The sequence below is a fragment of the Ambystoma mexicanum genome, chromosome 8 (genome assembly GCF_040938575.1).
Source record: "Ambystoma mexicanum isolate Mex_15411 chromosome 8, UKY_AmexF1_1, whole genome shotgun sequence".
In the NCBI taxonomy this organism is placed as follows: domain Eukaryota; kingdom Metazoa; phylum Chordata; class Amphibia; order Caudata; family Ambystomatidae; genus Ambystoma; species Ambystoma mexicanum.
Window position 1 is genome coordinate 1,476,182,493 of NC_090929.1, and position 27,489 is coordinate 1,476,209,981.

The 27,489-nt window shown below is 48.7% G+C and overlaps 1 protein-coding gene across 2 annotated transcripts in view; it reads right to left on the minus strand.

Annotated features, from left to right (window-relative positions):
* TLX1 (T cell leukemia homeobox 1) overlaps positions 1–12,750 on the minus strand; it is a 41,892-nt gene extending 29,142 nt beyond the window's left edge. Inside the window, exons 1-2 of one of the 2 annotated variants that reach the window (XM_069611648.1) lie at positions 11,711–12,750; positions 8,280–8,481 (exon numbers count right to left, since the gene is read on the minus strand). In XM_069611648.1, coding sequence (XP_069467749.1) covers positions 8,280–8,481; positions 11,711–12,185 — 677 coding nt within the window. In that variant the 5' untranslated portion in view covers positions 12,186–12,750. Of the gene's footprint in view, positions 1–8,279; positions 8,518–11,710 lie in introns of both variants that reach the window. The other variant, XM_069611647.1, reaches the window with a different exon arrangement.
* Positions 12,751–27,489: the final 14,739 nt, after the last annotated feature.

The window sequence follows — 27,489 nt, forward strand, 5'->3', positions numbered from 1 at the left end:
CGCGCTTTGTTTATGCATATTTAATCGTGTTTTGACTTCGCGGATACGCGAACTCCGGCCACCGCAATTAGTGGCAAAACCTATTATTATTTCCCGCCAAGGATATTTTTCATAGTTAGGGAGACACGCGCCGGCCACCAATCATTCTTAGCGCCGCGTCCCGGGGAGCGCGCTTAGCATAATTGCCCCATAAAACGCATATTTGCACAACTCGTTAATTGCAGCTATGCAAATGGCGGGGAAGCGTGGCCATCGAATCGGTATTATGATAATAACAAGGGCTTCATGCACACATATGAATTTACACACACTTACACAAACGATGGTCAGACGAAAGGCTGCTGCCCAGCATACGAATACACTTTTGACAACGTTTTTTTTTGTTTAAAGAAGTATGACCACGTCTCGTTTTACGCTGGAATCGGTAGCGTGTATAATATATGTTTCTACATTTCTATTTCATTTTGTAGGGCGCTGCAGGAGACGGGGGCCGGTGCCTAGGAACGCCTGCAGCCACACGCACGCTGACAATAGACACTGCACAAGGGGCGGATATTTGACTGGATATTGCCCTAATGTGGAAATGCCATAAAGTGCTCAACTTGCTGAGGGCAAGTTGGGTTCCTTGGGTCTCATTCCTTCTCCGGCGCGTAAGCCGAATAAATCGTAGGATGGTGTATAATACGTTTGTCGTAAAACCGACGGTATTGCGTACTTATTTCGTACATTCCCATCTGCAGCCCCTGTCCTGTTTAGCAACACTGCACAGGGCAACACACGCTGCAGCTAGTCACACACGACACCATGCACAGCGGCCTGGGCCGCACTGCACCCCGGCACTCTCCAACCCTGCACAGATGCCACTGCGCGTAGCCGCACACCGTGGCCCGTCTCACACGGTGCCACGTGCCATCCACAGGTTAGAGTGCAGTCCGTCACAGCACTCTTGCAACCACCTACCGCAGTTACGACTCTTGCCTGGCGCCTAGCACGAGTGCTATCCTTGGGGTAAATACTCGCGTGTGACACGCATGCACGTAAAAACAGCAGTGACGCGCCGTGGCGTTCCCTGCAGTCGCGCGTCTTTGCACATCGCGAACCCTCACGCCCAACGTAGCCACACCGGAGGAGGCCCTTTCTAATTAAGCGTCTAAACTATGCGCTACGCAAGTCTGGGGCAGCAAAGTGGGGCACTAACTAGCAAAAAAATAAGAGCTATGAAGCTACACCAGCGACTGCTGTGCGCTATTCAAATGATATTAAACCAATATATATATCGCTCCTCCACAGACTGGAGCTGGGAATTACTTAACTAGATAATCCACCGGCCGGCAGTGTAGTATCACACTTATTCCATGGCTCGGCGACAGGAGTGGCTGTCGCCACACGTCCCTAGTTTGTGCCATGCCGTCCCACCACTTAACCACGTAAAGGGTGATATGATGCTCTCCACTGAGGCATACCGTGGTGATAGGCGCGGTATACATTTTGGATAACTTAACAATATGTCCTGAAAAGGCGCAGCGTCTTTCTGTATCAACAAGGACACGTCTTTTAGCAGAGAGGCTAACACGGCATGCAAGTCTAATGGCCGTGCGGATCACCGATCAAGCGCTTAGAAGATGGCGGAGTCTGGCATGCATGGCTATATTTATTATTATTATTATGTGTTTATTAATAACAAAGAGTGCTTTCCCCAGCGTTTGAGTGTCACGGCTGCATTTTAATGTATAATTATGTGTTTGCTGTTAGGTGCAGGGCGTGGAACGGTCATATGTGCACGTTCATGATTCATACAGTTGCAGTGGCTGTGCACTGTCCAGGCGCCGTACCTAGCACCCAGTGGCGGGGGCGGGGTGAGTCGGGAGAGGGGTGGCGATGCACCAAGCTGTGCAGCTCACTGCTCCTCTATGTAGCAGCACACGTGTGTGCTCAGAGAGCAAGGGCCTTCCTACCGTGCCCCTATGCATTCCTATCGGCGCTGCATGCAGTCCCGCGGCCGCCTCTATCATTCGCCGTGAAAACTGCTTGTACATGCCGTGTCCCAGACTCCAAGGCACACACGCTTTAATGTATACCTCGAGCGGCCCGGGGCCCCTTCCGAGCCCCGGGGTGCAGCGTGGCGGGTGTCCCAGGGTGTCCCAGGACCGAAGACACGGCACCAGGGGCGCCGTCTCCGAGCAGCACCCTGCAGCCACGTCAGCAGAGGCGGCTGTGTGTGTCTCGATGCCAGACATGAGAGCGTGCCCCGGGGAGGGCCCGGGACAGTGGGGCCGTGCCACCCGGGCCTCCGTGGCACATCCCGGTACACACACTGCGCCAACAGAAGCGGGCCACTGGCGAGCGGGCCATTAATGGACAATAATTGTGCGAAAGCAAAACAGTACCATTAAGCCGAGCACCGGAGCACATGCCTTCCCCATATTACTGGCGCAAACCTATTCCAGCAGCACGAATAATACGTGTATTCACTGTAACAAAAAAACACAAAAAAAAAAACGCCCAGGTGTGTTTGTTGGTCCAACAATAATATTCACGTGAGGGTTTTATGTCATCTTCAGGATTCATAGTGGAAATGACAAAACTGCTATTGCTATGGCTACCACCACAACGACTCCAAACAGTAACACAAACAAAAATGATACGAACATTACTACTACTACTACTACCACTACTACTACTACTACCACTACTACTACTACTAATAATAATAATAATAGAAGCAACAATAAAAAAAAACGGGCATAAATGCACACCGGTAAATGTTATATCATTAGAATTGATAATGACCCGTTGCATTGATTCAATAATAATAGTAATAATGCACGTGTGATGATTTGCATGTGTGTGCAATACTTGTGGGAAATGTCTGTGAGCATCATTGTGCACAGTGAATGCATCCACCAAAGCCTCATGATTATTAATAACAATGCAAGTAATAATGCATTAATAATATCAATGAATAGTTCATAATAATTAATAATAATTAATAATGCTATTGGTGTCTATTATTATTGATTATTATGACTACGGTTGCTGTTTTAACTATTAGTAGGAGTGTTAGCAGTGATAGTGATGGATAGAGTCGTATATTAACTGTTATTGTTTGTACCCTGAATGCAGATTTGCACCGGTGTGTTTCACCCCAGAAGGAAGGCACGTGCGGTCGTTGTGGGGTGCTGGGCTGCCTTATAACCGGCCCCACCCTCTCTCAGCCCCCTGGCCTGAGACATGCACAGGCAAAGCCCTCGAGGACGGGTGTTTTCAACAAAAGAGCAAGCAAGTTCGCAATGGTAAGTTCGCGAACTGGACACCCTGCAGTCACCACCCTTCCACCCTCTGAAAAAAATAAAATGTGTGTATGTCTTTGTAAAGTGAACGTCTTGAGCGGGGGTGTAGATACATGCGCCGGGCGGGATCGCGCCCCCGTACTGCCGTTCCCAGACTAATAGCGCCTGGATACACAAGCAAAGGCAAAGGGAACCAGTGGTCATTAGGAACCTCTACAAAAGGAAACGCGCCAATACTTGCAAAAGTAGGGTTCATACACCCCCAAAGGTAGACACGCCGGCGGGGTTCCAGGGAAATGGACACGCTGGCATGAAACGAGCTTCCGGAACTGGCTCCCCGTGCACAGCGCCAAGACTGGAACCGAGGAACAGAGGCGCTTCACGCGCCCCGTCCTGGTCCCAGGTGAACACCCTCGGAAATGAGAGCAGCGTGGTATTGCCGTCACAGGGCGGCGCCTTTTAAAGGTGCTCTCGAGTGGTGTATATGCCTTCAGTATTAACCCTGGGAGAATATCCCAACACAGGGCGAAGAGGGGGTGTCATTTTTTCACAACACCCCACTGCTTGAAGTGCTGCCCCACCTGACGTCCATTGTCGCCCCCTCCCTGTAGTCCTAGAGGTGAATCGCACGTTGTAGCGCCCTGAGGAAGTACCCGCAATAATGCCCCTTGTGCCCAGGAAGCCGGCTACCCTAAATTACCAATTTCTCTAGCCTGAAGAAAATTGCAGCGCGCGAGTCCTAAACAGAAATAGGGGTGTGGGGGGGGGGGGATCATTGTCATGTGCAATGACAGGGGACATCACAGGACGTGCACGCGTGTTGAATGGCAATAGGCACATTTCACTTAATTGGTCTTTGACGAGTTCACGTGCCACACATGCGCATTCACCCCCCACAAGCATAATCGGGTTCAACCGGAAATAACCCAAGAGACGCCGGGTCTGATTTACAAAGGTTTTCAATGGCCATTTCCCATTTAAAAACATGTGTGTGAATCAGGCCCGCCGTTTGCTAGAGTGTTGGTGCTAAAGCGTAGAAGGCGCGCGCTTTTTAGAGCAGAAAAGTCGGCGAAATCATAAAGAAATATTTCACAGGTTACACGAGCAGATCGTTGTGGTAAAGGTAAAGGCGTCGCCCCCTTATTCTGGCTAATCCCGGCTTCGACGCATTTCAAGCAGACCAAAAGCACCAAACCAATACAAACGAGCAAGCTTATTTTAATTCTCCAAAAGCCCAGGGTGGACGGCGTCCACACTCGGAAACAAGTGGGCGGACGCCGTCCATGCGCGTGTGGCCTCGAATCGAGCTCTATGGCTGCTAGGGTCTGTAGGCCACAGGAAATATGCCCAAGTGTGCAACCCATGGTAAATCCTAAACACATGCCCACGTCAAATCCGGTGGTTCCAGTTCTCCAGCGCACAGATAATGCCTGATGCCCAGAGCTCCAACTCCCAGAAAGCCCCGTGTCCCAGGTCTCCAACTGACCGTAAATGCCTGATTGCCCAGTTATCATGCCCCTATCAAAGTTCCGTGTGCCCAGATCTCCAACTTACAGTAAATGCCCGATGCCCGGGTCTCAGGCTCACAAAAAAAGATGTGTGCCCAAGTCTCCAGCACACAGTAAATGCCTGATGCCCAGCTCGCCAGCTCCCAGAAAGGCACCGTGTGCCCAGGTCTCCAGTCCCGTGCGCCCATTTCTACACCCCACGGAAATGCATTCTTGCCCTGGTCTCAAGCCAACAGCAGAGACCACAGTCTACAGGAAATGCCCGTGCGCCCCTTCCCACAGCAGCCCATGGTAAAAGCCCCACGTGCCCAGGTCAGTGAATCCCCGGTGCCCAGTTCTCGTGCCCACCCACAGTGAAGCCCGTGTGACTCGGTCCATTGGTGGAAATGAAACACATTTAAAGGGGGGCCCCGCGAGGGCCGGGGTGGGGGTTGCCCCGAGTTGTCCCTCAGCAGGCTGACTGCCACGGTCCCTACCGTTTCCACGTGCACCCCCAGTGGCTCCGTGCGCTCTCTGGCGCGACACCGGCGCCTCTCTCCTGCCAGGACCCCTCGCGCAGATCCTGTTACCGATCTGCATTACGTGTATGATTCGATTGACCCGACTTAGCGATCCTTAATTGCGCTCCCCCGACGCCCCGAGCCGCCCGTAGCGGCGGGCCTCTCCCCGCAGCGCGGCATCTGCGCCCCGTCCATTACGGCTGAGGAATGGCTCTGTCCCGGGCAATTACCTCAGCAGCTTGTAGCAGAGGGCGCCGGCCGGCGGTGAACTCCATGCGCTGGCAGGCGGCCCCCAGATGCCAGCTGCCTGTAGAATATGCTACGGTGCACACGTGTGCTTTGCGCCTAGGCGCAGGTGTGTTCATACGCGCACACATGAGAACATGCGTCGGTCTAAAATACACAGGTACAGAAACACAGGGCCCGAGTCATAGAATGTTTTACACGAGTCCAAGTGACTTTGTACTGCCGACACAAACCCTGATTCATGGAATTGTGCAAAGTGTATTTTTGCCGTGCAAAGTCAGGGCATAACTTTCTACGAACTTTGCGCTGCAAAAATACACTTTGCACAGTTCCATGAATCAGGGTTTGTCCCGGCACTGCAAAGTCACTTTTCAGCAGGGCAAAGTCCCTTTGAACCGTGCAAAAATGTCCATGAATTGGGCACAGAGTGGTTTATTGCGTATCCGCGCTTCTGCTAGTACATGCATCTCCCCGCATGGGTATACATGTTTTACATGAACATGTGGGTACACACATGTGTATCTGCGTATAGGCACTGTGTTGTATGTGGGAGCGAGGGAGCCGAGAATCCATGATCCATGGAAGAGAACACGTACATTGATTATTTTTAATCTACTGCAATGTGTGTGCATGCATGGTGTCACGTTATGGACCTTGGTTTCGGGGTCTTTAATAGTTTGTGGTGTTGTTGAAAAATCGAGTCCGTGCATTAATATAAAATGAAATAGTAACTGGTATATAATAAAGTATTATAACGCTTAATTGGGATTAAAAGCCCTCTGCACCAACTCTCATCCCCCCCGCCCTCCCCCGCCTCCAACAATACAACATGGTAGTATTGCTGTTCATTACTTCCAGGGAGATCAAAACACCCCTGTTCACTAAAACTTGAAAACTCTTTATTGCCAATACAGTGGGGGCCCCATTCCCGCTCCGATTGCTTCGTCTTTTTTCATAGGGCGTGCCCTTGAGAAGAATGGTATATTTATTTATTTGTTTGGAAATGTGTAACGCGCAGCAGGCGTTCGAACCTTCAGAGCTCCTCGGCGGGAGTGGGCTGGGTAATGGAGTGTGTGGGGGTGGGTAATCGTGTTTTCATCGCATTGTTTTTTCTTCTGCAAACTTGATGATGTTTCCTATTGAATCGCACGCGGTTATACATGTTGAAATCCATGTTTAATGCAGGGCATTTCATTTTCATGTTTACATTTGGTCTGATGTGTTATGATATTGGGTACTGGAAGTTGGAGGGGCGTGTGCACAATTCTTCAAAAAAAGAACCATAGTCATGGCAAAAACACGTGAACGCTTTTCGCTATCGGTTAAGGCGCGCGTGAGCACTTTAAATGGCATGCGCTCTAGCGCAATAAACCGCACAGTGGTGCTTCTTGCCGCTAAGCGCAGGTTTCAACTGCAGAACATATGTTAGAAAAGGAGGGCCCGATTCATGGCATTTTTTGCACGGTTGCAAAGTGACTTTGCACTGCCGACACAAACCCTGATTCATGGAACTTTGCAACGTGTATTTTTGCAGAGCAAAGTCAGTGCAACGTCACTTTTTAGCAGTGCAAAGTCACTTTGAACCGTGCAACACTTTCCATGAATTGGGCCCTGCACCCCCCGTGGGGAGCGAGCCTGTGGATTTGGATGCACATAATTAGAGCGTCTGAGTGTTGCTTAAGGACTGGGTTGACCCTCTTATATGGATAAATGATATTAAACTTGGCTCAACCTACAGGGCTTAAACTCACCATTTAACGCTGGACCCCACTTGTTTCAAATGAACCATAATATACCTGCGCAAATATACCATGAATAGTAGACTTGTTATAATATAGAAAGAGACCTGGACACAGGCAGGGTGCAAAAACCATAACACTTGTTATTAAATAGAAAGAGGCTTGGACACAGGCAGGGGGCATACACCGTAAAACTTGTTATTAAATAGAAAGAGGCCTGGACACAGGCAGGGGGCATACACCGTAAAACTTGTTATTAAATAGAAAGAGGCCTGGACACAGGCAGGAGGCATAAGCCATAACACGTGTTATTAAATAGAAATATACCGGGACACAGGCAGGGGGCACACACCATAAAACTTGTTATTAAATAGAAAGAGGCCTGGACACAGGCAGGGGGCATAAGCCATAACACCTGTTATTAAATAGAAAGAGGCCTGGACACAGGCAGGAGGCATAAGCCATAACACGCGTTATTAAATAGAAATATACCGGGACACAGGCAGGGGGCACACACCATAAAACTTGTTATTAAATAGAAATAGGCCTGGACACAGGCAGGGGGCATACACCATAAAACTTGTTATTAAATAGAAAGAGACCTGGACACAGGCAGGGTGCAAAAACCACAACACTTGTTATTAAATAGAAATATACCTGGACACGGGCAGGGGGCATGAACCATAAAACTTGCTATTAAATAGAAAGAGGCCTGGATACAGGCAGGAGGCATAAGCCATAACACCTGTTATTAAATAGAAAGAGACCTGGACACAGGCACGGGCATGAACCATAACACTTGTTATTAAATGGAAATATACCTGGACACAGGCAGGGGGCATAAACCATAACACGTGTTATTAAATAGAAATATACCTGGCCACAGGCAGGCAGCATGAACCATAATATACCAGCGCAGGACATTCACAGTAGAGTTGTTATCATATAGAAAGACACCTGGACACCTCTTAAAAGAATAGCGGCCACTGCTATTACCTCCATTTGGTTCTCCTGTTCTGGAACCAGGTCTTGACCTGGGCGTCTGTCATTTTGAGCGCCTTGGCGAGCGCCGCCCTCTCGGCCGAGGCCAGGTACTTCTGCCGGTGGAAGCGCTTCTCCAGCTCACAGATCTGCAGCCGGGTGAAGGAGGTGCGCGGCTTCTTCTTCTTGGGGGGCGTCCGGTTCTGATAGGGGTGACCTATACGGCGTGTTACAGTGAAGGGTGAGAGGGCCACTGGATGGGGAGACAGACGGCAAAAGCAAGCAGGCAAAAATCAGCAGCGGTCACAGAGCGTGGCAGAGACAGACAGCGCCCGCTGGCGAACAGCACAGCGGCAGCGGGCAAGCAAACAGTGCATGCAGGCGAGCAATGTCACGAGCCGGGAACCCGGGAGACTCGCTGACAGGCTGGGGCCTGGCCTGTGCGGCCGCGTGACGGAGTCCACCCCAGCCCCGTGGGCCCGCAAGCAGCGCCAGCTTGTCTGCGATCATCCCGTTTCCCTGCAGTCTCGGGAAGCTGTCGCTTGGGCCAGTGCACGCAGCTGCGAAAAGGCACCAGGTCGCAGCAAATGCCCCTGAAGAGCTGCACACACAACAACGCACAACCTCTCACCCCTTACTGCCACCACCTGCCATTATCATCCAGGGAGCGGTGGGCCCTGCATTTTATCTGACTCGTCTGCAGTGTTTCCATTCCAACATTTGACTGAAATAGTGAACACGTGTATGCCCCCAGTTTGCGTTAATCTTTTAGTATATGTCTGTCTGTGTGTGTCCACTGCCCGTTTCAGTGGGTGCTGACAGTTCGGCTTGCCCCGGTGCCAGGGTCGAGACAAGTCACGTCTGACGTCCCATCTACGTGCCTAAAGCGGGGAGCCCGCTGCCCCCAACCAAGGGTGCGGTGAGCTGAAGGACTCGGAGATATCGCGACAGGTTCGAGAGCGCGAGGCCAGGAAGGGAAGCGAAAGTGTTGCTGTGAGAGGCTGTGAGAGTCCCTCTGGCTCACGTGGCGCTTTGGTCCGTGCAGGGGAATGGGGAAATCGCACCAAATTAGTGGAAAATGCTCGAGCATAGAGTGCCTGGCTTGGGTGCATGGGCGCAATTTTAGGGGTGGACAGGGGTGTTTGTCCCCCCCAACTTTCATGGCTCACCACTTTGTCCCCATTCATTTGACTTGCGCACCTTTTCTACAAATGTCATGTCCCCCCCAACATTTTCAGGAAAGTTACTCCACTGCTGGGGAGGCCATGGATGCACCCACTCCACTCTTTACATAGTTACTTGGTTTTCATTCAAGGGGGCAGGACGTCTGGATTACTGACTCCGCCCTTTCTTAGACCCCCATCCCTTGAGACAGGGCGACTGTGATTTAGATGAAGTCCTTTTCAATCCTAACGTTTCATTTGCGGATAACCGATTTAATGCATTTTACAATCCATTCGCGTGTAATTTACCGAGTCCCATTGCTACATTAGTTCACACAAAATTCGTGACGTCTAATAGAGAACGCATGTGCCCTGCGGCTTAGACATTGACTGTGCTTGATTTCAAATCTATAACAGCATTATCGAAATATAAATGCCGGTCGAAGTTCAGCGGTTACTATCAGGACTTTGACTTTCTTTCTTTCTTTCTTTCTTTCTTTCTTTCTTTCTTTCTTTCTTTCTTTCTTTCTTTCTTTCTTTCTTTCTTTCTTTCTTTCTTTCTTTCTTTCCCCTATTCCCCTTTCTTTCCCCATTCTCTTATTGTACTTTTGCGCTTTCTGTGTTTTCCTTTTCTCCCCTTTCCTTTTTTAGTTTCTTATTGCCTTTCATTCCCGCTTTTCTTTCCCTCCGCATTTGCTGCTTCCTTACTTTCCCCCTTTTCTGTGTGGAAGTCGGATTTTCCGAGCACTTTCAGCTCCGTGGGACAGACGTGGTGACTAACCCGAGCGAGCACAGCAATGATACACCGAGCAGGTCTCGCGCTGCTCCCTGGACGCTCTCGTGGCACTTTAAGGGCGCACCTTTGAACTCCACAAGACCCCGTTTGCCATTTCATGGAATCGGTCATTTTAGCAATCATCAAGTGCTGTACACGCACTTCCTTGGGTAATTGTAGGGTATTAGTGTATAGAACGCACAGCACCAAAGCGCCCGCGTAGTTTCTGCACTCTTGTAATGATGGCACGTTCGGCCCCAGTTTACTAAAGCACGTTTTTAAATCGCGATATAATTCCAAAGTGTTTTTGACTCTCTCCTAGAGTGCACGTCACAGCTGCGCGACCTGGTTGCCTGATTCCGAGCCTGTCTCCTTCCGGGGTGATTTTGCCCGGGGCCCACGCTCTGAGCCGCTCCATGGGAGCAGTTAGGCCCCTCTCGACTATCGACCGGGCGCTTGTTGAAGCCACACATGTAGCGCCCGTTCATTATTTATGATCTGAACTAAGCTTGCGATCACTTGAGTAGTGAAAAATGCGCGAGCGTGAGGGGCAGAAGTCCGCGGACCCCCCCACTATACGCGAGTCTGCACACGCGCTACACGCGCCTATGGAATATCACTTTCTGTATCTGCCACCTTTGCGTGTAAATTAGGACATAAGTATGAACAAGTGAAAAGTTTGTAATTTTATTCACATTCTCCCGCAGGGCTTGTACTGATGTGCGTGTGTAAATATAGAGAGAATGTACATTGTGTGTACATTATATATACATGTATTTATACAATTATGCACAGCTGTAGGCATTAGGGCGGATTTACTATTTAGAAGCAGCGTAAATAAGAGCCCCGCGTTCATTTTTTGTCGAATATTCGACTGTCTGTTTTTATGATATAAGGTGACACGCTGTTTATATACTTGCCCGCAGTAGCGTGACTAATCCACTCTTTCCTTTCAATTAAAAAACGATACATTCAATACTATTAAAAACACTAATAATATTAAAAACACTAGTTTCGACAATTGAGCATTTCATACAACTATTTTTGTTTAGAAAATTGCGATAGATGAGAATTTTAAATAAATAACTAGGATTGTTTCTGTTTAGAAATGTGTCTAGTGAAACTTATCGGGGTTCTGTGTAGTCGTTGTAATTAGTATATCCATTAGAAGTATTATAGACACACGGTAGGCGCTGGAGGGCTGTGAATGCGGGGAGATCGCTGTTTAGTATGGGTGTCTGTTCACGCATGCACTCTCGCACAGGAAGTTTTGAAAGCGTCCCTAATGCTCGCCACGCAAGTGCAATGTTTGCACAGCACAGGTCGCTCGCCTTTCAGGGGCATGTTGCCGGAGCCGAGCTGGAGATGGCAAACACAGACAAGGGCTGAGTCTGGTGGCAGGCTACTAGCAGCGCTAGCGGTGCAGCAGTGGGCCCGGGTGCCAGTGGCCGTGCGGTTAGGGCATTGTACAGCCAGGGCAGGGGCACAGACCCCCCAAACTCACTCACCCGTGAACCTGTCCTTGGTGTAGCGCCGGTTGCTCTCCATCCAGGGGAAGGTCAGGCCTGTCAAGCTGCTCATGCCGTTCATGCCGTGCCCCGAGCCTGCCACGGTGGGCATGCCGCCGGACATGGCCGGGTGCCCCCCTCCTCCGCCGTTGCCCAGGGGCGGCCTGTGCGCCGGCACTCGGATCACTCCGGCCGAGCTGAGGGCCATGTTGTAGGAACCGGGGAGGGAGGCCATGCTGCAGGCGTTGTTGCTGTAGCCGCCCCCGCCGGCCCCTCCGCTGTAGCTCCCAGTCATGCTGTTGTAGGCGCTGCTCACGATGCAGCCCAGGCCGTAGTCCGAGTCCTGCAGGCGGGAGCCAGAAATCATGCAGCTGCCCTGGTCCGGGGAGTTCAGGATCTGGTCTATGCCAAAGCTGATGGGTTCCTGGTGACCCGGGTGACCCGGGTGCATGTGATGGGCCCCAAGGAGATCCATGCCCAAAAGAGCCGTCGCCCCGAGCCCGGAGCCCGGTCAGCCTGCACTGCCTCCTCCGACGGCCTCGGTGAACAAGCCAGACTCAGAGCCGTCCCCCTCACAGAGACCTCCGGGAGAAAGCCGGACTCGGAGCCCAGGTAAAAGCCAGACTTCTGTGCATGAGCCGGGCCCACCCCCCGGCCGACTGTTTCCACTGCAGCCGGGCAGCAGCCAGAGTCCAGCCCGCTCTAACTCCACAGTGCTCCAGCCAGGGACCACCAGCCTGCTCTGCCCCCACCACAGAGCCCGGTCGGCCTCCACCACAGCCCCGAGTGCAGCAGCAGCCAGAGCCCAGCCCGGGCGACCTCCACCACAGCCCACACTGCACCAGCCAGTCCCGCTCCGCCTCCTCCACAGCCCCGGCGCGCCTTCTTGCTGTCTCCCGGTCCGGGTGCCGGCTGCTGAAAAGGCAGCATCAATCACCATGCCAGGAGAGGCCTGGGCGAGATGTAGCCCCTGCCCCCGGGCCCTGCTTCTCCATTGGCTGGAGGTGGGAAGAGGCTCTGTGAACGACAGCCAAGGGTGGGGGGGGGGGGAAAGGGGTGTTCCTCTCCCCGCCAGAGGCAGCAGCAGCAGCAACCTGCCGGTCTCGGCCTTATAAAGTCAAGTCCAGAGCTTGCGCGGGAGGGTATTAATACAGCGGCGGGGCCGTGTACGCACCTCCACCCCACAGGGCACGGTGGCCCCTGTCCCCGGGCTCACCTGCAGGACGGCAGTGGGCACAGGTGGGCAGCCGCCCTCCAGAAGCCTAAAATGCACACGCCCCGGCTCAGGGATGATTCGTGCACACGCTGTAGTACGTGCACGCACGCACGCACGCACGCACACACACACACCAACCCCCCCCCCCCCAGCGGACTGGGCACACATTTTCAATATCATCTTAGGTCTGTCCACACGTGCTTCGGGGTAATGGAGGTGTGGAACGGAATTACATCCTCATGTTTATTGCTTGGTGCTTAGGGGTGATTATGTGTGCTGTAAACAAAATCTGAGGATGGGACGCAGAAATTCATTTTCCATGTAACTTTACGTAAATGTGTTATTTGTTTATTATTCGAATGGTTGTGCGGTCCGAAGCAAGGACACGCGGACACCCAATTGCGTAACATCACAGGTGTACTACGCCGGCCTACATTATCTTATATGGACGTGTTTCATGGAGCTAAGTCTTCAAGCGGTCACTTCGAAGCGCTAGATAAGACTTAAAAAGAAGTCGACCTTCAAGTGAGGATATTTAACCAGGACGGTGCAAATCGGTATTTATAAAAAATAAATTAAAAAAAACACTGGTCGCGAGGATCATTGCATGGAAGCAGAGTGACATTGCAATAGCGAAGATGTCTGTCCTGCTGGAGCGATCGGGTGCTATTTAAAACACACACACATACGCATGTTCCCAAACTCCCCAACAAGGTATGACCCCACACCATCCAGAGCCTTGCCGACACAAACCCTGATTCAGTGCAGTCACTTTTCAGCAGTGCAAATTCACTTTGAACCGGGCAAATATTCCATGAATCGGTCCCTCGGTGTGTGTGAATAAAACTGTCATTAATGTATTGAAATGACTCACAGCCTGCATTATGTGTGTGCATGTGCCTCGCTGAGTTCGATTTGCGGGTACACCAACACAAGCAGGAGTTGCCGACATTGCCAGTTTTAGTTTCAGTAAAATCTGCTGTCAATCGGATCTGCACGACAGTGGTGGTGTGTTGAGTCGCAGATTAGAATAGACAGCACCCCCTCCCTCTATATAAGAGGGGGGCCCCACCGTCTCCTCTTGCCACCCTGCAGTCTGAGGTGGCACCGGGCTGAGCAGCCCCCGGCCTCTCGTGCACACCTGGCAATGACTTTAGCCTTAATCGGTGGAATACGCCGTGTCCTGGTTGGACAGGCACTTGAGTGAGACGTTTTAATGTCTCCGCTTGTCTCTGAAACGTCTGCTTCTAAGTTGACAGCTCATCCCGGGGCGATGGGAATCTCCATATTTACTAAATTATTAACTGATCGATTCGATTGTTCTGAGCATGATTAAAAGCCGGGTGGGTGGAGTCTGGCGCGCTGTCTGCGGCGGCCGGGAGCGGTGCTGGGGCGTGCTGCGAGCTGCAGGTCACTGCACGCAGGTGGAGGCGCTGGTGTAAGAGTAGAGGGTCGGTCCTTTCGCGCCCTCCTCGCCCTGCAATGGGGGCAGGGAGGGGGACGGACTCGGCTCACTTGCCCGGTTAACAAATGGAACCGGTTTGTGTGCAGTCTCTCACCTGAAACAGCAGTGCCTGTACTATGCGTACACCCAGGGTGTGCGCCCTGCCCCGTCTAGAGAAGGAGGCAGATAACACTGCAGGCATCCAGGAACCCTGCAAGGCACTCGGAGGCTGCAGTCACAACAACCGCAACTTCTTTCTTTCTTTCTTTCTTTCTTTCTTTCTTTCTTTCTTTCTTTCTTTCTTTCTTTCTTTCTTTCTTTCTTTCTTTCTTTCTTTCTTTCTTTCTTTCTTTCTTTCTTTCTTTCTCCCCTCTCTCCTAGTTTTCCTTTCATCCTTTCGTTCCTCATCACCCTGTCCTTCTTTCTACCTACTCGCCCTCCCTCCCTCATTTCTTTCTATCTTTCTTCCTGTTTCTCCCATACCACTTACATACCTTATGACATTTCCTCCCTCCCTCCCTCCCTCCCTCCCTCCCTCCCTCCCTCCCTCCCTCCCTCCCTCCCTCCCTTCCTTCCTTCCTTCCTTCCTTCCTTCCTTCCTTCCTTCCTTCCTTCCTTCCTTCCTTCCTTCCTTCCTTCCTTCCTTCCTTCCTTCCTTCCTTCCTTCCTTCCTTCCTTCCTTCCTTCCTTCCTTCCTTCCTTCCTTCCTTCCTTCCTTCCTTCCTTCCTTCCTTCCTTCCTTCCTTCCTTCCTTCCTTCCTTCCTTCCTTCCTTCCTTCCTTCCTTCCTTCCTTCCTCTCCCCTCCCTTCCTTCCTCTCCCCTCCGCGGACTATCTCGATAAATGCCGCTCTCTCGCATCGCCTAAATGAAAAGCAGCGTCCGCACACGTGCAGGCGGGGTATTGATTATCCTGTCTGCGGGATGAGATCTTTACAGGACGAGGTAAGACTTGCCAGGGAATGCGACCTGGCAGGCAGTGCACTGGGTGGTGCGCAGAAGAGGCCTTCATTAAGGGGGCGCGCTTTGTGATACCCCCCCCCCCACCCCCTCATTTGCCCCTGCCCAGGATGGTGATATCCGCGGCTATGTGCTGACATGCAGTTCGAAGACCCCCGCCTCGAGACAACTCGTTCTTCTGCGCACTGGGACTAAAGTTCGGGTGAAAAAAACAACCTCTTAAGAATGAAATGACTCACAATTTGTCAAAAGGAATGTTAGAATCACTTTTAAGTACAGTATAGGATGTCCAATAGGACAATGGTAGGCTCCTAAGATGTTTCCGCTAAGAAAAGGGCTATCCGGGTTTATATCTGAATTAATTAAACGCGATAAATATGTACCGACAACGTGTGCAGTACTCGGCGCCCTAAACGCTGCTTATTGTTTGGGGGCATGATTTGGAGCTGGTTAAATAACTCTACTACCTTTAATGCCCCTATCCTTGTATGCCAATGTCAAATCTCGAGCATATAGCTGTCATTCGTAGGCCTTCTTGGCGCTGTATCCTGCAATGAAACATCGGCAGTAAGCGCCCCCCGTAGCCAGCCTTCCCCATCATGATTACATGAGCTCTGCGGGGCTTCCGAAGTTCATAAAATCGGACGGCAGCGTATTTCACACCCTGCCATGGTTAGCATCCACGGCCTGGGCCTCGGGGCGATTTCATCCGGGGTTGGTGAAGCGAAGGGCTTGCTGGGATTCGAGTCAAGGGCGTGCAGGTCACTCGCAGATTCCGCAGCAGGTGCCTGAACCCCACAGCCGATTTTACGCCGTAATCTCGCGGTATTGTGGACATAGCGGCGTTCAATTATCGCTGACGCAGCGCACCGGAAAACAGCGCAGAGTGTTTAACGCAACACGAATTAAGGCCTTACACTTAACAGAGTTCGATCAAAATGGTTTAATCAATAGTTGCACCTTTCCGTTAATTGTCACGAAAAGCACATTGATGCAGCGGGTTCCGTGGTTTTTCCGTAACTTGCAGTTTCTTCGTTTGTGTGTCAGCGTTTTGAGTTTTCAAATGCTCTGAGTGCCCCCTCTCCCACTGCCTCGACACCCCTTCTCCCCCCAACTCATTTTTTTGAATGCGGAATTTGCCTGCTGGGCGAATTTGGTGGCACTGTTTGCACCTTGTGTATATGTTTCCAGAGGGCAACATGTGGTTTCTCATGTCTGTGTGAGTCTGGATCCTTGCTGATGGGTGTATCGTCTTGTCACATGATCATCGTCGGCGTTATGCCTGATCATAAGGGCCATGAGGCTTGGACATAGCACCCTGGTTCTAGGTCAATGCCAGTGTGAGTTTTAGCCACAGGCGTCGTGAGGCTCGATCTCTCGCGTTATATTAACCTGGGGACTTCCTCCCCACCCCCAATCAATGGCCTCAGCAGGGGCCAGACCGGAGAAAAGACACAAGCCTCTTTGTTTGGAATTATATGTGCCCATCTTTGATCCTTTAACATTACTAAACACCATCACTGCGTTACAATCATAAACATGACCCTAATCGTTTAACACAAACTTACAATCTTAATCATCACATTTCAACATAGATCGTAACTCATATTAACCTATAGTTTCCTTGTGACAGGCAGTTCCCGGTGGAACCTTCCACTCCTCCCCCTCTTGGCGTTTGTACAGCATTGAGGTCCCCCCTACGCTGTCATGGACCTCCCCGCCATACCCTATGTTGGGGGGTGATTTCAGGAGGCACCCTTCTCTTGAACGGCAGCTTCCGCCTCCTGGGCCTACCCCCCTCCTTTCTCCGGCCACCTTCCCATTGGCCCCTCCTGCCCGGCCGAAGTCATCCCAGTGAGAAGCAGACTGTGCCCTCACCACTTCACCCAACAGGCACCATGGTCCCCACAGGAGGGGCAAATCACTGACCACATGGCTGTTCTACGCCCCCCCATCTGCTCCTCCTGCCAAAACTGGAGGGTTGGATGGCAACTTGACAAAGGAGGTTTCGAGGTCGGCGGCGTCCGGCATGGCGGAGGTCCCAGGTGAGATCCACAAGGAGTCCGGCAGGGTCACGATTGTGAAGTAAAGAAACTGCTGCTCTCCCTATCTTCTGCCAACCCCTTTTAACAGCATTATTTGGTGCCGTTGCCAGAGAGCCCCTGTGGATCTCCCCATTGTTCCAGCCGAGGACATGTTGCCATATCTTCTGCAAGTTTCCGGTGGCCGCCCCTCCCCTCCAGTCTCCTCTGCACCTCCCGTCCCACCCACCCAGTGGCCCCTCCACTGGGGGAAGGGACCCGCCTTCAGCAACCCTGCAATGCTCGCTTACGTTTTTTCAGCACTGGCCTTAATGAAGACTCATCTAGAGTCACACAAATTCCCCCCCCCACCCCATGTCTAAAGTGAGCCAAGACGCAAGCCGGGTATAGGAAATATATTTGTATTTATTTTAATTATAGGTAATAGAAATCACACTAAACCACACACCACCTTCTTTGTGACTCACAATTAACTTCTTGTTACACAAGTGAACCACACAAATGGGTTAGGAAGAACACAAATTGCAATGCTTTTCTTTCTACAAAAATTCCCTTCAAGAAATAATTAAATTGATCAATAAACAAAAAGAAAACAATTATGTATGCAATGCTGCGCTATTTAGATTTTCCTGAGAGCTTAAAAAGCTAGCAGTTGGATTACAGATTTGCACCAATTCATAGGGCAATTATGATTTCACCTACACCCTTGCTCAAAATAAGCATGGGGGTAATTTAGAAGTGGGGTTTTCAGACCCACCCACTTTGGTCTGTGTTGGGAAAGTCAGACAGAAAAATGGGGGTGATTGAAGAATTTTAGATTTCAGACCCCCCGCCACTTAAAGGCGTGTGTTGGGGAAGCTGGCAGTTTAGGGATTTTTTTAGTTTAGGGACAAAAACACCCCTCTTCCTAAAAAAGTCAGGTTCAACAGGACAAATAGGATCACCCAATTAAATTACTGTCTATAGTTTTCAACGCACACTGGGAATGAGCTTTGTTAATTTCAAATTGTAACCAAAATCATCCCACGGTGTTCTGCCAAGGGGAATACATTAAATAATAATTTTAGTTAATTAGGCTATGGATCTACACAGTTTTGCCACCCCACAAACAATATAAAGGGAAAGGATTTAAGCAGTGGAGTAATTTTCCTGAAAATGTTGGGGGGGACATGACATCTGAAGAAAAGGTGCCCCAGCCAAATGAATGGGGACAAAATGGTGTGCCATGAAAGTTGGGGGGACAAACAACCCCTGCCCCCCCAAAAAATTACACCCATGGATTTAAGGCAAGCAGAGCCCCCCTCCTTTTAGTTTCCCAGGGCTCAGTTCTACTTACATAGAAAGCTCCTGTTTAAAGTCAGGAAATCCAGCTGCATCTCAGGACCCTCTGGAAGGACAGGCATTCTGGTCACTCCACTCTCAAGGATGCCCTTCAGCTCTGCACTATAGGCCCAGTCAGCCTTTTTTGGCTTTCCCAGTAATAGACCGCTCCAGCCAGATGCAATCCTCTTTGGTGTTTACTTGCAGCTGTCGGATAGTACTTTTCAGCAGCTCTCTCCAATGGTAAATTTCAGCAGCTCTGTCCCTTCCTCATAGTGCATTCTGCTTTATATAGCAGCGATTACACCATCAAGTTGTAGCAATGATTTATCAGAGTATATCACTGAGGCCTTCAAATGTATGGCTAGAGAATGTAATGCTTTTAACACATTTTTATTGTATATTTTACCATGTATTTTACTGAATTATGAACTGTAGTGTATTTTATTTGGGATTAATGGTGACCTCTTTGTAATTTGTACTGTAGAGTTTTGTATTCTGTTTCAAGTAAATGCTGAGAAATGAATACAAGTATTTATCACATCAAGTTTACAATCTTGGGGGTGTACCCTGCAAGAGTTCTCACAAATAGGATTGGACAGTTACCTTTTTCCCTCCTCCCAACTCGAGCCCATCTCTAAGGATTGGTTTAGCAGTCCGGAGCAGACATATGGAAATTCCCATTTGTAATCTCCATTTGTTCTCATGTCAAATTTTTGGCAGAACTAGTTATATATCAAAACATTGTGATTTACGAGTAACTGCCATATAAGATATATTTTCCGATATAGCAAATCGGGAGGAATTTAATAAAACAACAGCCAGGTCTGCCCTGTGTTGCACAGCCATTAGTCAATTTTCTGCCATTTAACAAAAAAATTCATACTTTATAGGAACATGTCATTTATTATCCATGTTTCTAATTTTACCCTCCATCCGTTCATCAATTCTCAAATTTTGACCACTTTAAACCAGCCAGAAACACATTTTAGATGGCCATTACAGTTCCATGAGTTGTAGGTGGATACATTTTATATCACCAAAATCACCTGGAAATTAACAACACATGACATGTCAATCAAGAAAGTATGATTTATGGTTGCTGAGAAAAAGGACAAAGTTATAATAGTCCTTTAAAACAAAGGGAATCTTCATATGTGCAAATATGAGCTTCCCTTCCTCAAAGTGGTTTGGCCCTCTCAGACAGCAGGGTTTTATTAGTCACTTTGAAGTTGCTTTTCTGCTGAAGTTGTAACTACCTGGGGATGCACCAACTAGCACATTTGACCTGCTCAGATCTGCCCTTTTAAAGACACCAAGGGCCTCATTACACGGACGGCGGTGGACCAAGGTGCTATTAGCACCTTGGTCCATGCTGGTAAAATACCGGCACCTCCTTGGTGGAAAGGGGAATTACTGCCCTATTCCAAGGTTGGTGGGGCGGTAATTCCCCCTTCCCCCATTGCCCTTCCCCATTCCCATTTTTGCCCCATAGGGCATAATGGGAATGGGGAAGGTGCTAATTACGGCACCGCAAATTGCGGTACCGTAATTAGCACCCTGGTCCCTTTGCGGGTTGGTTTTTAACACCTGCAAAAAGCAGGCGTTAAATTCTCCAACCCGCAAAGGGACCTCATAGTAAGGCGGTAAGGGTTTACCGGTACCCGTAAAATACCGGTACCGGTAAACCCTTACCGCCTACCGTGTAATGAGACCCCAAGTCTAGGGAAAGTCTGTTATAACACCTCTAAGCAGCCACACTTTATTGCAGTTGGAAACAGCTGGGGGTCTGGGGGGGTGTAAAAGCCAGGCTTGCAGTGGGGGAGTTCTTTGTGAAGTTTGCCCAGAGCCCCACCATTTGTCGTTGGCTGAAATGGAAGTCACAGATTGCAATTTCTAACCTCAGCCTTTATTCTTTGACATACGGCGTGTTTTACTGATCAGGGTTCACTTTGCTTTTGCACTGAAAGCGCAGTGCTGTTTCTTTCAGTCATTAATACAATGCACGTTTATTATCTGCTGTTTGTTTTTTTCTGCTGAAAAGTGCGTCTGAATTATCACAGTGTACCCCCTTTTGATGGGTGACAGTTGAAAAGGATGCATTTATTTCTCAGCCCTCAATGTGATGTGCCTTTCTAATCCACACCAAATTACATTTTTGTTTTCACTTTCTCTGGATTTCCCTTGCAGAAAGACACCCATATAGTCTGCCTAAATAGGGCCACAGGAACATTTCATGGCAACCAATATTGTGCCAGTATTTTTCATGTGAAGCATAATCTACCTTACTTTTTGTCAACACACACACCATGTATTTTCCCTGACATCTTCTTGTTGGCAGGGGAACATTTCTCTCATGTCTTGCTTTAACTTGCAAACACACATTCAAAGCTGTTTTTGTTTCAGTGTTTAAAAATCCTGTTTTTCAGGTGAAAGGGACCTTTGAATTTCTTCTTCGTTTGTGAATTAAAATGCTGTGTTTCCTTTGGTAATGACAGATAGGCTCTTTTCACACATCCCTTCAGTTCCATTCATTTGGGCCTTTGATTACATGCCACAGATAATAGGTGGCATGAGCCTCATTCATAGGCGGCGTCAGTCTCTGACATAGGGACATACATCTCTGTCATAGGGCACTGTGCCTCATTCATAGGCAGCATGCATTTCAGTCATAGGGGTGTGAGCCTCAATCATAGTTGGCATGAATCTTCATTATATGATTGTGAGCCTCAATCATAGGCAGTGTGAGTCTGCACCATAGGGTTGTGATGCTAGATCATAGGTGGCATGAGCCTCACTCATAGGGGGCATGAGTCTCTGCCAAAGGCAATTTAGCCTCCTTCCTAGGCGTTGTGAGTCTCTCTTATAGGGGTGTGAGCTTCATTCATAGGTGGCATGAGCCTCACTCATAGGCTCCATGAGTCTCTGTCATAGGCATGTGCGCCTTGATTATAGGCAGCATGTGTCTCAGTCAGAGGGTTGTGAGCCTCGATCATAGGGGGTGAGAGTCTCTGTCATCGGGGTATGTGCCTCAACCATAGCTGCATGAACCTCACTCATAGGCAGCATGAGTCTCTGTCACAGGGGTGTGAGCCTCAATCATAGGAGGCGTGAGTCTCTGTAATAGGGGTGTGAGCCTTGATCATAGGTGGTGAGTGTCTCCATAACAGAGGGGTGAGCCTCGATCATAGGCAGCATGAGTACCAGTCATAGAGGTGTGAACCTAGATCATAGGTGGTGTCAGTCCCTGTCATAAGGGTGTGAGCCTCAAATATAGGTGGTGTGAATCTCCATTATAGGGTTGTGAGTCTCCGTAATAGGGATCTGAGCTTATATCATAGGTGGCATGAGCCTTATTCATAGGCTGTGTGAGTCTCTGTCAAAGGGGTCGTGATCCTCGATCATAGGTGGCATGAGCCTCACTCATAGGCAGTGTGAGTCTCTGTCATAGGGGTGTGAGCCTTGCTCAGAGGCAGTTTGAGTCTCAGTCAGAGGGGTGTGAGCCTCGATCATAGGTGGTGAGAGTCTCTGTCATAGGGGTGTGACCCTCAATCATAGGTGGAGTGAATCTCCATTATAGGGTTGTGAGCGTCAAACATAGGGAGTGTGAGTCTCTGTCATAGGGGTGTGAACCTAGACCGTAGGTGGCATGATCCTTACTCATAGGCGTAATGAGTCTCAGTCATAGGGGTGTGAACCTCAATCATAGGTGGCGTGAGTTTCTGTCATAGGGATGTGAGCCTTGATCATTGGTGGTAAGGGTCTTCATCGTAGGGGTGTGATGCTCATTCATAGTCAGGATGAGTCACAGTCATAGGGCTGTGAGCCTAGATCATTGATATGATATGGTGTGGCATTTATAACGCACCTATACACAAGTGTTTCAAGGTGCGATTGGTGTGTTGTAAGTGACTCGAATCAAGCAATCCCACAAAGTCAGTGCCTTTTCTGGGATGCCCAAGGGAAGCCCTTATTTATATATTTTTATGGCAAGTTATAATCTGGATGATGAACCCTTGTATAACACCCCTCTCTCAGAATCCCCCTTGACCCCACTGAGCCAAGAAGTAGGCTTGTTTTGAAAACTTAAAAGGTTTATTTGAAAAATTAAACAATATATATATATATATATAACACACTACTATAAATACATTGATAATGGATAGCACACTTGTGAATATGAGCAGTAATCAGCAATAGGTAACCCTACAGTAGCACAGTTCTTTACAATCAATAAGGAGTTGGTATAGGATGGATAAGGCAGCGAAAATACTTTTATGGTTTCAAGGGAAAAGCAATGAGGAATAAAATGCAGCACAGAAATAACTTGATATGATTTTAGCAAAAGATAATATAATCACTTTTTCTCTGGCAATTCACTCCCCCCCCAATGCAATGTAAGAAATGGAAGGAGAGCACACAGTCTTCAAGAATCCCAACAAATCACACTTTATAATGCAATAAACAGTTTCAGTTCCCCCAGCAAGCTTAGAGAAAAACAGGTATGAGTTTTAAACACAGGTGAGTTACTTTAATGTGGTTTGCAAGGAAGTGAAAAGGTGCTAACATTGCTTTTAATTCCCTCTAGAGGTTCATGGTAGGTGATGGCTACTTTATATTAGTTCAGGCTCACTTTAGCAATGCTCTATGTGTAACCAGCAGGTTAAAACGAATTTTAGCAAAGGAAAGCAAGAAGCTGCTGATTTTTACACGTGGCTGAAATTGTGCAAAATGTCAAATCGCGGCAAATTTACTCGCGCACGTCGAGCGTAATTACGGAGGCACTATAAGGAGTAGGAAGTCGGTTCTAGGTTCATTGGAAAGCCTAGAATCTTATTCTCGTTCCTAGCACAAACGGTTCCGGAGATACGGACGATTTTGTGAAAGTAGTTTTTCGGATTTGAAATTTTAAAGCTCAGAATGACAGATGACAGTTTTCAGTTTAAAAGATGACAGAATGACACGATTCTAGGAGGCAGTTCTAATAGGCTAAAATAGTTTGGATTAGATTATTTTAAACTAAGAGATTGGTTTTGCACAGTGAGTACTCACACTATATTTTTGAAATAAGCCGTCAAGGTCTGGTCAGGTTGGACGGGACTTCTGGCGGTTCTGCTCGCAGCGGTCTGGTCTCTGGTTCTGCTCTCAGCACTGCACAGTTCTGGTCTCTCTGGATCTCTGGTCTCTCTGGATCTCAGGTCTCTCTGGATCTCTGGTCTCTCTGGATCTCTGGTCTCTGGAGGTTGATGGATTTGAAGTCTGGAGTCTCCCGGCAAAGCGTCCCGCAAGAAAGTGGAAAGTGAATCCCCTACCTGGGTTTCAATGTTCCTTTTTATGTCTTTAGAAAGTGGGTGTGTGCGTTGGTCATAACTAAACCTGCCCCTCTCACTTATCATTGGCCAATTCCTCCTCTCTCCCTTGATTGGGGGAAGGAAATGTGAGTCAGAGTGATGCTGTAGGTTTTATGGTCAGAGGAACCTCCCCTTGTCAAATTGCACACAAATCTATTTCTGATCCAAATACATATTTACCTATGTACCATTTTTCTCATATTATAGGTCCAGTTAACATATTTTCTGTAGCACCAAACCATCCGATCCCTGTCTTTGTACGATGTCGTGTCCATTGATGACAGAATTCTCCCCTTTTCATCCAGATAACGACCTCTAAACCTTTCCAGATTTTACACAAATGTGCACCAGGGATATGGGTTTCAGATGATAAAGTGTCAGATTTTTAACATGCATACATTTGGAGTAACAACCTTTTTTCCGCTACTATCCCCAAGAACACCCCACAGGGTCCTAACACCTTTTAAAATGTGCACGGAAAAATCCCAAGAATAATGATATTATTTATATAATTTTGACCAGTCCACACTATGAGTTATCTATCTTTTTTTAAATTATGCCCTGGTCAAAAAGGGGTGTGGCTTCCCACATCACAGGGTGGAATAACTGGTTTATCCACTTCCCCCAAGCTCAGCTGCTAGCAGAGGCACTGCCCCTCCCAGTTTCCCCCAAGAGGAAGCCATTTTACGACCCCCCCAATATACCATTTGCCTGAGCCAAAGAAGGCCCATTGTTCAGTGTCTCTGCCCTCTGCAGGTGCCCTTCCCCTGATCCAATCAGAGAGGTGTCATCTCCTTTTGGTGGGGAAGCAGGAGGCAGCCAGGCCTGAGAATGCAGTTTGATCAAGTTTCAACTCCTGTCGGGGGTTGTTGTCAGGCAGAATTCAGCTAAATGTCACTTTAGTTCCCAGTTTAAATCAAACTTACAATTTTTACATATATATTAAATAATTACTTCCTTCAAGTCATTTCAGAATATAGTTTTACATTGTATCCACCTCTTAGCAAGTCTTTCCTTGGCCTGGTTTGGGTTCCTCTGTTCAGTTTTACACAAAAGTCTGGTGGTTTTAAAACGCCGGCTTTCTGATAGTGGTGAGTACCGGTATTGCATCCATTTTTGACATTAAGAAAATGAATTCCCCACAGTTCTGGGTTGTTTTTGGCAATCAGCATTGCCATTCCCAATGGTTTCAGGCTACTGTGTGTGTAGCCCAATGGTGGTTTTCGGCAGTGCCATCCTGTGCTCACAACATAGGCAAAAATGGGTGGCAGCCTATTCTTCATGTTTTCCCTGTGCACTCTCTGGGGAGTTCTGGCCATCATGATGTTTTCCATGCCAGTACTGCACAGTTTTATGGTAGGGCTTGGATGCATGGGTAAAAACATCCCACAAGCCCCCCCTCTTGCGATGGCCATTCTGACTTTCACGGATGGAACTCGCAAGATCTGGGATGTTCGCCTCCTCTTCTTCCAATTCCGTAGATGGCACAGTTCAGCATCTTTTCCTCCCTCCAGTCGATCAATCAGTTCTCCTTGCTGGTCCTGATGGGAGTATTGGGCGGTACACCGGGCCCCTCGGATCTTCGCTCCCGGTCCCCAGGTCGCCTTCCGTGGTCAGTCTCCATGGTTTCGTCTCTCCTAGGATGATAAAGCAAAGCGGCAATACACATTCCTAGACATTTCTCCCGCACTATTGATATAGTGGGGCGACATATACATTTTAGAAATCAGAAGATATGAACATATACATTTTCTTTTTTAAATTAGGAGACAATAACATATATATATATATACAAGAATCACAGAATTTTATATGCTATATGTGGAATATTTTAGGGTTGGAACTGAATTACTCTGGAGCGGCCCCTCTGGGATTCCAGTGGATTCCTCCAGTTGTTGCAGAGTGTGCCTGGGATGGCAACACTTCAGCTGATTAATATGGACCCACTTATCTTCCCCTTCCACCAAATTACCTTTGGGGATGCGGATTTTATACGCTACATGGGAGATCTTGTCTATAATTTCAAACGGTCCCTTCCATGTAGGGAAACATTTTCGCTGTTTGGCCTGGTTCCTTTGGAAATTGTATAGATAGACCCGGTCTCCCACATCATATTCCTTCCTGGTGGTTTTCAAATCATAGTGCGTTTTCATACTCTCAGCTGATCTTTCTAGATTCCGCTGAGCATAGGCAAAAGCATGTTGGAGGTGTTTCCTTAAATTCTCCACATACTCATGAGTTGTGGAGGCATTTATCAGTGTCTGCTCTTGGGTCCTGTAGAGCAAATGCTGAGGAAGCACCATCTTGCGTCCGGTCATCAACTCAAATGGTGACATTTTAGTTGCAGATGAAGGGGTAGATCTGATGGCCATTAGGACCAGATTTCAAGTGTTGTATGAAACCCCCTATGACCGGCGGTGGCCGCATCATGGGCGTGACTTAACATCAGGCTTCGGAATGAGGTAGGAACCACCCACTGATCATGGCCAGCTTGGGATTTCCTTACCAACAAACCGTCTTGGATTCGGAACATTTTTGGACATTTCATCAACACTCTTAGGTCCTCTTTCCCAATGTAATCGGTATCCGTCAGGGGAAAGTTCTCAGGGTCTTCAATGTGTTGGTAAAACTTACCAATTATTGGATCCCCCTTCTGAGCTGTAATCAAATCAGCATCAGGGGTCTCCTTACTCCACGCAGTTGGAAGATCATTGTGAGCATTTGTCTGGGGCCTAGTGATCGCAGTGACCTGGATTTCCCCCAACAGGGACTCTATTTCGATTAGATCCCATTGGATGGCCCCGGTTTTGGCCAGCTGATCAGCTAAGTCATTTCCAGTTTTGTCTGGTCCCTCTACTTTGGAATGACCCTTGATCTTTTTCCAGTAGATGGTCATCCCATTCGATGTGACCAGATCATCAATATTTTGGATTAACTTCCCATGTTTCAGGGGTTTGTTATTAGCACATAACATGCCTCTGGTTTTCCAGTTAACCAGGTGCACCACGAACCCGTTCCGTACATAATCCGAAACTGTGATTATGACCAGTTCGTGGAGTTGATGTTGGACAGCAGTGAGGATGGCCTGATGCACAGCCATCAATTCTGCCACCTGACGACCTGTCGACTTCGGGGACCAATTTTGTATCCAGCGGAGGGTTCTGGAAACTCCTTCACCAATGCATTCCCTACGCCGGCCACCAGTTCTTTCTCCCCGTGGTTGTCAACATGGTAAGAGCATCCATCCACATAGACAGTGGGCATTCCCTCACACTTGTCCTCTTCAAAGACTTTGGGCCTCATTACACGTTGTGCGGTAATGGAATACCGGTACCGGTAAAGTTTTACCGGTACCGTTAATTCCCTAAGCCAATCACGACCCGGACCCACCGCTATCTGCGCACCCGTTAATTACGGTGCCACTAATAGCGGCAAGGGCGCGGGCGCG